This window comes from Drosophila santomea, chromosome 2L (assembly GCF_016746245.2).
Source record: "Drosophila santomea strain STO CAGO 1482 chromosome 2L, Prin_Dsan_1.1, whole genome shotgun sequence".
Lineage (NCBI taxonomy): Eukaryota > Metazoa > Arthropoda > Insecta > Diptera > Drosophilidae > Drosophila > Drosophila santomea.
In genome coordinates this window covers 11,746,705-11,760,480 of record NC_053016.2, presented here as the reverse complement: position 1 = coordinate 11,760,480, position 13,776 = coordinate 11,746,705, and the positions used below count along the sequence as shown (strand labels likewise).

General features: G+C 36.9%; 3 protein-coding genes across 5 annotated transcripts; 2 read left to right on the top strand and 1 right to left on the bottom strand.

Moving 5' to 3' along the window:
* Positions 1-13: 13 nt before the first annotated feature.
* LOC120454908 lies at positions 14-2,301 on the bottom strand. Its single transcript, XM_039640598.2, has 3 exons — positions 1,796-2,301; positions 1,448-1,733; positions 14-1,378 (listed from the first exon to the last, which is right to left on the bottom strand). Exons 1-3 carry the CDS (start codon positions 2,203-2,205, stop codon positions 134-136), a joined length of 1,941 nt encoding a protein of 646 aa, XP_039496532.1. The 5' UTR covers positions 2,206-2,301; the 3' UTR covers positions 14-133.
* LOC120454900 lies at positions 2,184-5,030 on the top strand. The gene is made up of 3 exons (XM_039640584.2): positions 2,184-2,283; positions 2,352-2,746; positions 2,804-5,030. Exons 2-3 carry the CDS (start codon positions 2,364-2,366, stop codon positions 4,419-4,421), a joined length of 2,001 nt encoding a protein of 666 aa, XP_039496518.1. The 5' UTR covers positions 2,184-2,283; positions 2,352-2,363; the 3' UTR covers positions 4,422-5,030.
* A 1,019-nt stretch (positions 5,031-6,049) lies between these two features.
* LOC120456637 lies at positions 6,050-11,523 on the top strand. Of its 3 annotated transcripts, none has more exons than XM_039643563.2 (2): positions 6,050-6,219; positions 9,546-11,523. In XM_039643563.2, exons 1-2 carry the CDS (start codon positions 6,120-6,122, stop codon positions 11,111-11,113), a joined length of 1,668 nt encoding a protein of 555 aa, XP_039499497.1. In that variant the 5' UTR covers positions 6,050-6,119; the 3' UTR covers positions 11,114-11,523. The 3 variants fall into 3 exon arrangements, with proteins under 3 accessions (XP_039499497.1, XP_039499514.1, XP_039499505.1); XM_039643580.2 differs by lacking the exon at positions 6,050-6,219 and adding an exon at positions 7,065-7,640 and having other exon boundaries at positions 9,546-11,522; XM_039643571.2 differs by lacking the exon at positions 6,050-6,219 and adding an exon at positions 9,324-9,451 and having other exon boundaries at positions 9,546-11,522.
* Positions 11,524-13,776: the final 2,253 nt, after the last annotated feature.

The following is a 13,776-nucleotide window of genomic DNA, read 5'->3' as shown; positions in this document are numbered from 1 at the left end:
TATCGACGATGAAATTAAATGTTTACTTTTTATTATTAGTGTAAGTGTGGCAATAGCTTTTTTCAACACAACTTCCATTCTGAAGTAATGAATATAGCCTATTAGTTTGTTTTACTGAACTTCAAGTTTATGTTTACTTTATTATAGCGCGTAGCTTTGACAAGCAAACGCAATATAACTTCTGATTCTTATTGTTAACGCACTCTGAATCGGTACCATACATATTAGTTCGACTGATGAGCTCCACATTTATCTGGAGCTCTTCTGTCTCCTTATCGTAGAGAATGGTGGCAAAGAACTCAGCCAAATTTTGATGAACTTGAAATTTTGTATGGTAGTGTCGCATTCCCTTCACTAGATTTTTATCCATGTCGAGTATTCTTACTTCGGTGTTGTTCACTACCCTCAGGGTTAGATTACTACAAAGATTCTGCAGATTATGATGGTGAAGGTATTTGTTCATGCGATCAACCACCAGATCGGCCATGCGCCAAGTCTCTTGGTCCTCCTGGACTTCCTCGTAGTTGTGGCACGTACAGTAAGCCTCCGCTATGCCAGCCTCCGAACAGCTTCGATTCTCTGGCAGTGGATAAAAAAGCGACTGACACTGAGGGCAGTCGTAGGAGCGTTTGGTGTGCTCTACTGATCCTTCAATGTTTATAATGTGTTTCAAGGTATTGTACAGGTCAAAGTTGGAACTCAACCGATTCTGATTCTGGGCCAGAGCCTCCACATAGTGGGGATATTTTATTCGGAACCAGGGCGGCAAGTAAATGAACATCATGGGCAGCCGCTCCTCTAGAAACGCTTCTTTCGTATACATAAGGGGACCGAAACGGGCTCCGTGATCCGAGAAGAATATCATTATGGTATGCTCGAAGGCCCCATCCTTTTCAAAACCAAGCAGATCTTCGAGGATCTTGTGTTGCATGGCCGAAAGCATAAACAAATCATCGTGGCTGTAGTGGTTTGTCCAAAACATGCCCCAGATGGGGCGTTTGGCAACGAATCGTTGCATAAACTGGCGGCAGTAATCGAAGATGTAGCTGCTGGCAAGTCGACGACCCAGACAATATTTCATTAGGCAACCAGGGCAATATTGGATCGATGTCTCATTTTCCAGGGCGGTTAGAAATGGACGAAAATAATAATCTGTGGGCTTCACGGCAAAGCCTGGCTTTGCATAGTTGAAGGTATTTGAGTGCTCCTCATCTTCGGCATAGGCCGTTAAATAACCGTCTTTCTTGAACTCCTTCCATATGAAGGGTATTTTATCCAAACATCCATCAACATCCGTATTACAAATTCGTGATTCGGCCGACTCGGGGGAAAATCCAGTTAGCATAGCGAATATGTTCGGAAAGGAATTATCAGCCACCTAAATTCGGAGTTTTTAAAAAAGCTTTTTATCAATAGAAGACAGTTTCAATAAAATGCATTTAATGACCTTATTGTAGCCCATCATTTCGTACCATCCTGGAGACTTGAGGAACTCGTGTACCATGGGCATCATTCGACGAAGATTGGTCCTTGAGACGGTATCTATGCCGTACATAATTACACTGGCCTTTTTATCTCGCTTTGCTTTTTGTGAAGGATCCTTGTATTGCACAAACACAAAAGCATCTCTTTGAAGGACTCTTATTTTGTCAGCGGTTCTGCACTCAACCAGCATGCCATCGACATCCAAGGGCACCCGATAGTTCTGAATGATTTTGGTTCTTCTACCTTTCCTGTATTTAAAAAAGTGAAAATTTTATAGAAAACCCTGCTTCGCATGATTTACTTCCATTACCCGACGTAATGATCCGCTGATTGGCCATAAATAATTTTCTGATAAAAGCAAGCAAAGTCATTCGTTTTTGACTCGGACAGCTCATGAAGCACTTCCTCATTTATGTGAAGCACATATTGATTCAATATTTTATCGTAGTGTGCGGAAACAAGATCACTTTCATTGGTGCACGGTATAAATTCTTTCGGGTGATTGATTTTCAAGAACTCCGCATTAAAGGGATCCACATAACGCATCTCACACTTTCCGGATTTGACATAAAAGATTTTTTTTACTACCTGAGATTCCCGAACACTAGTCCTAAGCTTTTCATCAAATTTTGAGGAACTCATGCTCCACAGACATATTAAGGTTACAGCCAGAAAACTCACGATAAGTCTTTTAAATGAGTATGAAATAGACCGCGTCATTGTAAATATGTCAGCTAACTAATATTTTCAATTACTTTTAAAACCTGACTAGGCTACCGAGAAGAAATTAATTTCACGGTGGGTTTTTATTTTTTATCCTATTTAAACCAACTGGGAAGAAAAACGTTAAAAAATTTTTAGTTCAGTTAGGAGTTAACATGGAACTTAGTAGGACGCTGATTTTGTTGATACTCTTATTCCTACAAAGCCATTTGTCTATAAGCACAAAAAGGCATCCAGTTCTTCGAAACTTACAATCTATTCAAGTCCATCATAAACACCATATCAAGACATCAGAGTGCCATATTCCATACATCATAAAACCAGTAAATAATAAAAAAAGGAATATAACACATGACAAGGTCTGTTCCAAAGAGACTTTAATAAAGCTTGATTTCGACAAGAAAATCCAGCAATATGTATTATATGTAAATGATTCTGTGGCCCAGCTGAAACTCAGGTCTATGGAAAGAAACTCCCCCAACTTGATTGGATACAATTGCAGTTATCGTGAGATCAGAAGGATAAACTTTACTGTTGTGTATGTATGCTATTTATTGGGTGAAAGTCTTGTAATTTGATATAAATTTCTAAATAGCCTTGGTGACGAAGTTAATTTTTGGAATGGCTATATTGTTCCCCGAACGGTGGAGGGTATAAGAGCAGCCTGTCGAAATGAACTGGCAGAGGATCTACAATCAGATACTTTTGCATTAGTCCAGCCACGTCAAAAATATGCACCCCTTAATTCCTGGCACCGTAGACCGAGTGTTATAGTGATTGGAATCGATGGCATTTCACAGGTCAACTTTCATCGCAATTTCCATCTTAAAATGCAGGGCTGGTTCAAGATGGACGGATACACAGAAGTTGGTGAGAAAACCAAGTCCAATTTAATGGCTGTACTGACTGGATACAGTGCTCACACTTTGATGAATCTTAAATGCAACTCGAGTGGAATTGGATGCCTTACAACTGTTCCGCTGATATGGAAGCGTTTTAAGAAGAAGGGCTACATAACCGCCTATGGCGATGGAATGTCCGATCTGACAATGTTCAACTCGGATAAGTATGGGTTTTTTGAAGGCCCCATTGACTTTTACGCTCGGCATATTCTGGAGCAGAAGAATGGCCAAAGCTGCATTGATGGACGATACGACTACTGTGAGGAATTTTTAAAACGACATTCTAATTCATCCCGACCATTATTCGGAATTTTCTTTGAGAGCAGAATACCCCATAAATCCTATGATAATGACAAAATACAAACTGTACTGTTGGATAAAGTGAAGAAATTCAAGAAAATGGGTATTCTTGCCCAGTCAATTGTCGTTCTATTCAGCTATCCTGGGTCGTCTGTAAAAGAAACGAAAAGGAACATTCTTGCGAAAAGTTTACCCATCTTGTACATTTGGTTACCACCCTGGTATAGAGCACTGCGTCCTGAAATAGTTCAAGCCTTAAAGATCAATAGTAAACGTCTTACTTCCCCATACGATCTTCATCTCACACTGCAACACCTCCTGGAACTGGGAGAACGTTGGCCTCGAGCGGTGGACAAACTGGTGGATTGCCCCACTTGTCAGACACTTTTTGCTCCGGTTCCCGAGAATCGAACCTGTCCAGATGCCGGAATAAGAGAATCCAACTGTCCTTGTGATAACTACAAGTTGCTTAACACCAATCAAATAAAACAAGTGTCTTTGGGAAAGCTACTCGTGCGCAGCATAAATCAATTCCTTTACCATCACAACTTGCAGAACCTGTGCCACAATCTAACTCTTAAATCAGTCAAAATGATGATGCAACGAAAGGACAGAAAGTTATCAAGTGGCAGCACCTATAGAGTATATTTCACAGCCACCCCAAAAAACGCAGAATTTTCCACAACTACTCGCTACAATCACCAGCGCCAAGAACTGGAATATATAAATGTAGAGTCCATCAACCGATTGAATCACTTTCAAAATGACTCGAGTTGCATGCGAAGATTACGAGGCAGAAAGTTTTGTATATGCAAGAGTCGTATTCTCGAGGAAATTTCAGTTACCGCTAAGGGAAATGTGGAAAAACAGAAGGAAAGTAAACTAATGGAACAACACAGCATTCAAGAGCTTAAAAATGTAGTCCGGAATAAAAATAAAATAGATGATAGTTTATATGAACTACCAGAGATGCGAGAAAGCGAACAGAACATTGAATTCATCTCAGTGTAAAACTTATGCACTAAGTTTTTTAACAAGTTCAGGAACAATCTTTGTGACTGACATATCCATCGCGTGAAGCTAACATCTGAATCTTATTACCATTCATTCTGGAAATAGTCCAAGTGATTTGAACAATACAAGGTTAAGCACTTGATGCCATCCGAAATTCAACGTAATAAAAGGTGTTATCTCACTTTTACCTTTCCAGGTAAAACTTGATAAAAACAACCTCAGATACATCTTGCTTACGCAATCAAGCCCATCAGTTACTGAGTTCAAACAATATTTATGATTATGCTGCAAAATTCTTGGTGCATTATCTTAACAGCTCCCAGCTGCCAGCCACCAACCGGAGCAGTCATATTTATATTGTCCAAACAAAGAAAATGCCATAACCATACTAAATTTAATGATAACGTTAACCACAATATACAAGGTCCAGGACATAGTAGCCTATCGAAACGAGGGTTAATCACAATAGATAACATATTAATGTACTTGCTATTTAACCATTTCTAAAATTTACAACCAGATATCAAAAAATGTTGAAGTCAGCCTGCATTTGCGATGCAAAACTTTCCACCCTTACAATAAAATAATTTGCAGTAGATAAGATTATCTGGCCGTAAATCCCTAATTTATTTGCTGTCTAGAACTTTCAAGTCGGGTATACTAAGGGGTTGCGTCAAGAAATAATTATACCCGTTACTCGTAGAGTAAAAGAGTAGCTAGATTCGTTGAAAAGTATGTAACAGATAGATCCTGTATATATCTATATCCAGTATATATATTAATACTTTAATCAGGATCAATAGACGAGTCGACCTGGCCATGCCCGTCCGTCTGTCTGTCCGTATGAACGTCGAGATATTTTGGCATTTTATTATTTTTCTTGCCTATTTCTAGAGAATTGCTATAAGAAATGGAAATGGAAATTTTGGGCACTCCCCCTAGCTGAGTAAAGGGTAGCGTTCTCTCTTGTTTTATCTTTGTAAACGACAAAGGTAATAGGTAATAATTTGAGATATAGCAGCATACCAGCCATTAGTTTGCAAAGCGGAAATTAAAGCACTTACCTAATTCTTGTTACTGTGGGAATGGTGATGGGTCACATATTAAATATCCAATCAATTTGTCAAATCGTCAGATAAATTGATACTTGTGTCCAGGTTCAAAGCCAGGGCTTCTGCTTCATGATTAGTCGCTTATCATTTGAAAGGCTGTGTTCTGTCTACTTATTAACATTGTTTACTAATTCATTATGATAATAGGCCGACGGCTATCAGTATCAGTTCAGATGAGGACAGGCACCCCCAAAGCACAGTGGCTCAGTTAAAGTTTTTTTTTTGATTTTTATATTTAATTTTTTCTTATTAAAATAATATATATTTTTTTCTTAGAAATTTATACAAACTTTTATTAGAATGTAAGCAGAACACATAATTTTTTGATTACAACTATGAATTATGGTTTTTAAGAACCTAAAGTCAGTAAACTCATCCAATTTGTTTGCTTTTTCCTTTAGTGAACCACTGTGCGACGTCTGTTTGGACTAAGCGTCATCGTTATCCCAAACACTGTCCACAGTTGGCTCTGTCCCGATTTGGATTATACTCATTTCATTAGTTCGCTGCGATAATTCGCAGCCGTCGGTTCAGTTCTGTCTTCCATTTAAGTTTTTTAAAGAAATTTAATTTATTATCTAGCATGGCCAACAAAAAGATGTTCAACAGGACTACCTCAGTAAGTCCTGCACAATTGCATTACTATCACACGGATTTCTATTACTCAATGCCGGATTTGCATAGTAAGTACTGGGGGAAATTGGATACAAGTTAATCTTTCATTCAATTTTAAATTTGAAAATGGTATTTTTGTACGTATATGCTAAAATATTTTAGTTCTCTTATTTTTATACCATTATATCTTTTTATTTCCCTTATGTTTGTTGCAACCCAAGTGAATTTGTTTTTAAGTGCTAACCAAATAAAATTAGTTTTAATCCCTCGTTACTTGATTTTCCTCAATTTTCTGAAACTACTTGAAAATATAGACTATTACAATTCAAATTTGTATTCGTCACAATCGTAAATTCCCGCCGTTAGCCAGTTCTCAACCCAAATTTCATCGCAGCCAACTTCACTTCTCATTTCCCGAGTAGCAGATTTCTCTTTTTCTCACACACAATAACCCACGAGAGAGCGAGAGCAAACACTTTAAAAAATGTTTGTCAATTCTTTACTTTGACGTTTTTTATACTAATATAAAATTATAATAAAGGCCGCCATTTTTTAAAATGAGGAATAAAATCTTTATTACAACCTTAGTCAAAATAATACAGAAATTTAATTTCTATTAAAAAATAAACATAATAAAGAAATGTTCCTAAGATTACAATACTGACAATAAAAACAACATAATCATAAAATTTTAAACAAGCTTTAAAACTAATTTGATTTTACGGATACATAAAAACAAATTTTAGTCGAATTCAAAATTTGTTGATTTTCATTGTGTATATGGTAAATGCTAATATCAGTGATTTAAAGTCGCGTTTTTTACAGTGCACCCTTAAAACAAAGAGCGCATAGAGCGGCGACATTTCTTTGGGGTTAAAATTTCCACTGAAGCAGTTTCCCGTCTCATTCGTTGGGTTGCTTTGTAGTGAATTGAAGCGTTTTGTTGTTCCCCTGTCCAGTCTGATGAAAATTTCGTAATAATAATGCTGGATAAATATTTAAGCATTTGGAAAATGGGGAAAAAAAGCCTAATTGTGCGAGAGGGGACAATAAAAGTAGCCCTTTATTTATAAATATTCCTCGATGTGTCTCAAAAACAAACACAGATATGCGGAAACAAAGTGTTAATAAAAGAGTGAAAAATAGAGAGAGTGTCGCGATAAGCGTTTGAGCGAGATAGAGAAAATTGTTGATTAAAATGTGTGTCAAAATACAAAAACATAAAACCGCTTGAACAGTCAGTTGCTTCTGATAATAATCATGGGAAGCGGCACGTGTGTTTCGCAGTACTCGGACTTATAAATTATTTAACCGAATGCATTCTTCTAATTTTGGATATGTGCTCACTTGAGCTACTTTGTTAAACGACAAATAGCAAACCAAACAAACGAATAGAAGACGAAATCGACAACTACATGTGAAATTCACAAATCAAATCGCATTTGTCGCATCCCAAAGATATAGAACAACCATAGGAAAGATACAGAATGTAAGTGCCACGCTTAAATAAACAAACAAGAATAACATTTCCACAGGTGTTTTGCATTTCAATGCCTATTTCCGTCGCGGCTACAAATCATTTTCAAAACCGGATAAAAACCGGCTACGGTTATTTCAAGGATTTTCACGATACACTGAAGACAAAGAAATGTGCTAAGAAACACACTTGCAAAACCATTGTTACAAAAAAAACTTAAAACCAAAAAAGCAAATTATAAAATTTATTAAAAAGTTAAATTTGTTTAATGAAGACAGCTTGGCACCTCAGCCACGGAAACAAATGTCAACAGTGCCAGAAATGCAAAAAAAAATATAAAGCATAATAATATACAAATAATACACGACCTATACCATTTTTTTATGCCACATACATACATATGTATGTACGTACATACATATGTACGTACGTATGTGTGCCGTTGTCATGGGAAACACCCGGGAAAACCTGACAAAGGAAAAAATGAAAACGAAGCAATTGTATACAAAAATAGAAAGAAAGAAATTCAACTTAATAAATGCCTTGTTAAATTGTTTTAGACCAAGGCTGTAAATATTATTGCTGATAACAAGTCTTCGAAAAGTAGGGCAGAAAAAGTGTATCAAATCAAGTTCCTCACACTTCTTAACTCGATTACTGAGATTTTATTAAAAAAAAAATATATGAATTTAAATTATTGATTGATTTAATATTTCTCTGTGCTATTTTAATGTATCATCCAATGTTGTGTTATATATGCTTTTTTAGCTTTGCTAATTAACGTGCCGTATTATTCGCATCTGAAGTTTTTTTTATTGGTTCTTTATTCTCTCCTAAAGTTATTCACATGAATCGTTGATAAGCTGGCGAGCAGCAAAATGTGTTTATGATACTGTTTTTATCTCGAAGCACATTTCACATTTCAGTCGGGTTCAAAAAGCACTCGACAAAAACGTGACAAAGAAGCATTAATCGTGTATGCCATAAATACTATATTTATGTCACATAGGTATGGCTTATATACATTTATTTATTCCTGAACACAACGCGCTGACGTCGATAAGACCTGACTAATATTAAGATCATTTTGTGAAGGCAAAACAGGGCTTATCACAGTTGGCATCAATAGGCGGGCGGTAATTAGCTAACGCGCCTGATAAGGTACCAAAAACTATTCGTAATCATGTGATCGCAGAGTAATTAAAGCTAAATAGGGTACATGTCTGTAGATCATATAAAGTATACCTAATTTCTTCCTATCTTGACTCAAACTTAATGAATTAGATTTACAACAAGGATTCACCAGCAAACAGATTACTTTTAACATTTATATAATGAATAAAACTATTATGATTTTACCACCCTAGAAAACAAGACCGCTCCTGGTCTAAATTTTTGCTTGTTAACCGCGATAAGCAAATCTTTTTCCGCAAAGCCTAGTAATTGTGGGGAATGATCCAGAGTCGCGGGTCGCTAAACATCGATCAAACATCGACTGTCACTTGGCTGGCCATCGATCTGAGTCTGCCAATTGAATCTTGTGAATAGCTTAGTTATACACTCGGCCAATATCAACAATCGTGTTGGACTGTTGATACAATCTCGCCTCTCACAAATACTCAGTTGAACCTACTAGATCGCAAGAAGGGGAGGCGTGAAAACATGCCGGTTCCAGTGGCCCAGACTAATTTGATAATCGCGCAATCAGACAGTGTACAACAAACCTGGCTGGCAGTCAGACGTGGTCGCAGGAAAACTATTTCACAGTCAGGGAAAACTTTAAGCCGCCAGGATGCAGCCGCTAACGGAATATCACTTTGAAGGTGCCCCGTCAGGCCATATAAAAATATATATGAAAAAACCCATTTATTTATCTCCAGATTGTAATCTTTATCTTTTCTCCATTCTTATTTGCAGAAACCCGCAAAATGCACGGCGTGAAAAGGGTGCTGATTTTCTGCCTAATGATTGTGATACTGCCGGCCATCCTTATCATTATGCCGCTGCACTTGCGAAAGTCGGTGTTTGCCGACGTCATTTATCCCATGGCGGAGTCCGATATCATTGAGATTCGGGCAGGAATCTCGTCGATCTTTTGCTCCAAACACACACTGCGCATGAGCTCCAATTTCAACGCTTTTCAACTACGTAATAAGCCGGAGATTGCGACGAATCGCAAACACATTAGGCTGAAGAAGTCTATGACACTGCCGGACGATACCCTCGAATACTGGGGCTTCTTCTTGCTGAAAGGCGCCAAGGTGCGTGTGAAGTTCTGCTCCCGCTACGATGGATCCAGCATCCTGATCATCCATGGTCAAAGGGAGCTCAATCTTTGCGGTCTAACCGATCACAATAAGAACAAGTTTGGACCCAATTATGCCAAAGGACACGAGGATGTGCAGGTGTTCTTCGAAGACAATGTGGAGATCACGGAAGAGAAGGGCAACCAAGATATCCTTATCGAGCACGAGAATCACGGTGGAGAGGATTTGACTGACGATGTTCTACAGCCGCAGTTGAACATATCTGTAAAGCCAAACAGTACTATACAACCTAAGTTGATCAGAAAAAAACTGAAAAAAGGCACAATTCATCGTGGTGAACACGATGTGCATGCTATAACAGATTTGCAAGGATCACATCACACGGAACACATATTGAATCACCACGAGCACAGCTCCAATTCTTCCGCACATCATCATAAGAGTACTGTCCATCAACAAAGTCCGAGTTCGAATATCACAAACGAAGAAACCAGTCGAAATCACATACAATACGAAGATGTTGCAGATCAGAATTCAAGTAAGACCCATCATAGTGCGGAAAGTGAGCCTCATCGGGAACGTCTCAAAAGACACAATAGGGGATTATCATCCCATAGGAATCAGCAGAGACAGGATCTGTACGATACGCTTTATAAAAGATCAAAGAGGGAGAATGTCTACGATAGAAAGCCCATACACGGAGGAAATGCCATGAATTTTACAGAAACCGACGAGTCGAATTCGGTGTCCAGCTTTGAGACTGGACTACGTGTCTGTTTCGATGGAATGATTCTGCTGCAGGAGTTCTTTAGGCCATATAATGAGTGCTCAAATCCCCACATAATGGACCCTTCGCCCAACAAGAGTGCGATGGTGGTGCACAACGTCATCGAGGATGGGTACTACTATTACATATTCTACAGCGACAACGATCACGTGCAAAACGAGATCCATGCCATATTCGATATTTACAAGCCGACGTATCAGTACTCGAACATGAGCGATTCGCAGAGCTGTCTGAATACCACAAATTGCACGTTCAACATCAGTTTCCTTTCGGACGAGATTGTGGTGGTGGAGGTTCCCACTCGGGATGGTATTGAGCACGAGGCGGACGATATAACCAACCTGATCTCCACCTGTCATCCGCGCAGCGAGATATACGCCATCTTTCCCATTACGGTGCTGGTCCTGATCCTCTGCTGCTCCTTCCTGTAGTCCTCTTGATCCAATATTATAAATAATACTATTGTGATATTTATGGTGAGGTAACTACCGGGTGATATACTTGCTTGTGAGTGTATCAACGTTATGGCCGGCCCCAAGACGAGAGCTTTTAAAGTAGCCATAGAATATTCCATATCGTTTATACACACGAAATGAACAGTCTGAACAATTCGTTACCAATATTCGTAGCTTTTAATGTCAATGTAGCCTAAGACGCCAGCATTTTAAGATCTACAGATTAAAATAGAAATGTAAGGAAAAATATATATATATAAATTGTATATTGTGTACAAATAATTGTAGATACGATGTAATTTTAAGAAAGAACTTTAGTACTTATCAACGTAATCAATAACTCTCATTTTACAAACGACTTTGATCTTTTTGTTTACTTTAAAATCTTTACGTTGAACACATTTTAAAGACAATTCTTATGTACTCATTTGAAATGAATTAGTTTAATCGCTTTTGTTGAATTTGTATTAGTGATTTGAGTTTTAAGGTAATTTCCATTAGTTCTTTAATAAATATGAAATGAATTGTACATATGCGTAGTAATTTTTAATTTTATACTCAAAGCCTGCATTTTAACGCTGCCGCCAAATATTTTCCACTGGCTCCAGTTTCAAGACAGAAAACAATTTTGTTGATTCTAGTTATTTTCGATTAATTCACACACAAGTCTGGCATTCAAAGCTAATTTGCCGATCGTTTTGCGTGTGACTCGTTTCCTAATTTGGCCACGGGAGTAATGCAAATATTTGCATCCAATTAATGTACACATGCCTGCAGTTGACATAAAAAATGAGGGAGAATAACATTGTCATTAAAAAATGGTTTCGTTCACTTTCTAGTCTTTCGGTTTATTCACTCAATTGAGCAGCGTAAACAAAGTGCCTTGGATTATCCGATTAACATAGTTTCATTAGAGTAAGTAAGAAAGAAATCAATAAAATTGTATAAACAGAATTAAGCAATAAAGTGTATTTTAGAAAATGGGAAAAAAAAACCTTTTCAAATTTAGCAGATCAGTGGGAGCGTCAGCGAAATAAAGCTGATTGCTATAAATCTATGGTTCCTACCCTAAAAGATCTACACCGTGTATTGTGTAGATAATATGTAGGATTACAGTAAAAATACAAAATTTGTCAACCATTTTTATGCCTCTTACTTGTAAGGTAAAAGGGTTTACTAGATTCGTTGAAAATGTATATCAGATAATTAAATAATTATATAATTAATAATTATTATACAAATAATATTTTTTGGTTTTTTTGCCAATTCCTAACTATTTGCCTAAAAATGTTGATGTTACTCCTACGCACATCCTCCAATTGAGAAATGAGTAGATACTATCCAGCTACTATCTGATGGTCAAGGAACTCCACTGTTGCGTTTTAAAACTACTGCTGGGGCGAACGTTCATTCGTTTCTCACTAATTAAATGATCAAATTTGGCCTTATCAGAGTTGTCTGTTGGATGTGAAAAAGAAATACTATCTTATCTGAAGTGATCGATTGCAAAAAGTTATGTGAAGTCATTAGCCAGTCCCATATCGATAAATATTTATCCAAGGCATTCGTCACTAATTGCAATAATTTTAATTTCTGAGTTTTAAAATACTTATTATGTATTCATTACTTAGGACTGACGTCATGCAATATCTTTAATAAATTTTTAAGTAGTCTAGGTTCAGGTTTCGAAAATGAAGTATTAGAAGTCTTTAGCATCTCAGCCGGTTGTTAATAAAGATAACGGATCAAACAAAGACGTATTTTAACGAGTTATCGAGTATACATAACTTGTTTACATACAGTCTAATCGAAGCAATTAACATGATTTTGGAAAGGTCAATTATTACTCACTTAGAAAGCAATTTCTCCAATTTGTCACGAACATACGATGCAACAAATTTCTTGCTTTTAAATTTTATAGCGTTGTAGCGTTGTTGTATGTAGGTTACAAAGCTTCACAATTTTGAATGCACATATATTATATTTTTAAAACTTTCTTTGAGACAGTTCTATAACCAAAATACACAACATGAATGAATATTCGAAAGAGCGGACTCACGCAATTTATTTCATTTTAAGAGATAGCAAGTCCTAAAATCACCCCAAATACAAACCCTTAACATACATAGTTTCCAACAGCTGTTTTGCGCGATATAGGGTGAATAGTAGCGAGTAATAAGAGAGATAAGCCTTATCAAAGTAAAAATCAAATCTCACATCAATTATACATACAAACTATGTATATAATTAGAATCTGTAGGTTTAATTTAAGTTTTCGTATAATTTCCAAATCATCACTCTCGCTCTTCATAGAAAGCCGGTACCGGTTTCCACCCCCTTTTCAACACACTGTCACTAAAAGAAGAGCGAGAGAGCTGAGAGAGAGCTTTCTGTTGGCTACACAGGTAAAAACAAATAACTAATTCTTCTGGGGTAATTAAAGCTATTTATTAAACTATTGCCTAATTAAATGTTAAATAGTTACAACTATTTATTGGAAACTGATATTATAAATAACGCATAAGATAATATTTATTATAAAATTTGATTTCGTTAAATTTTCACTAGAAAGCAAAGATATCTATCTATCTTGTTTAAAGTTCGATGGAAATAATATAATTTTTTGATTTGCAACTATG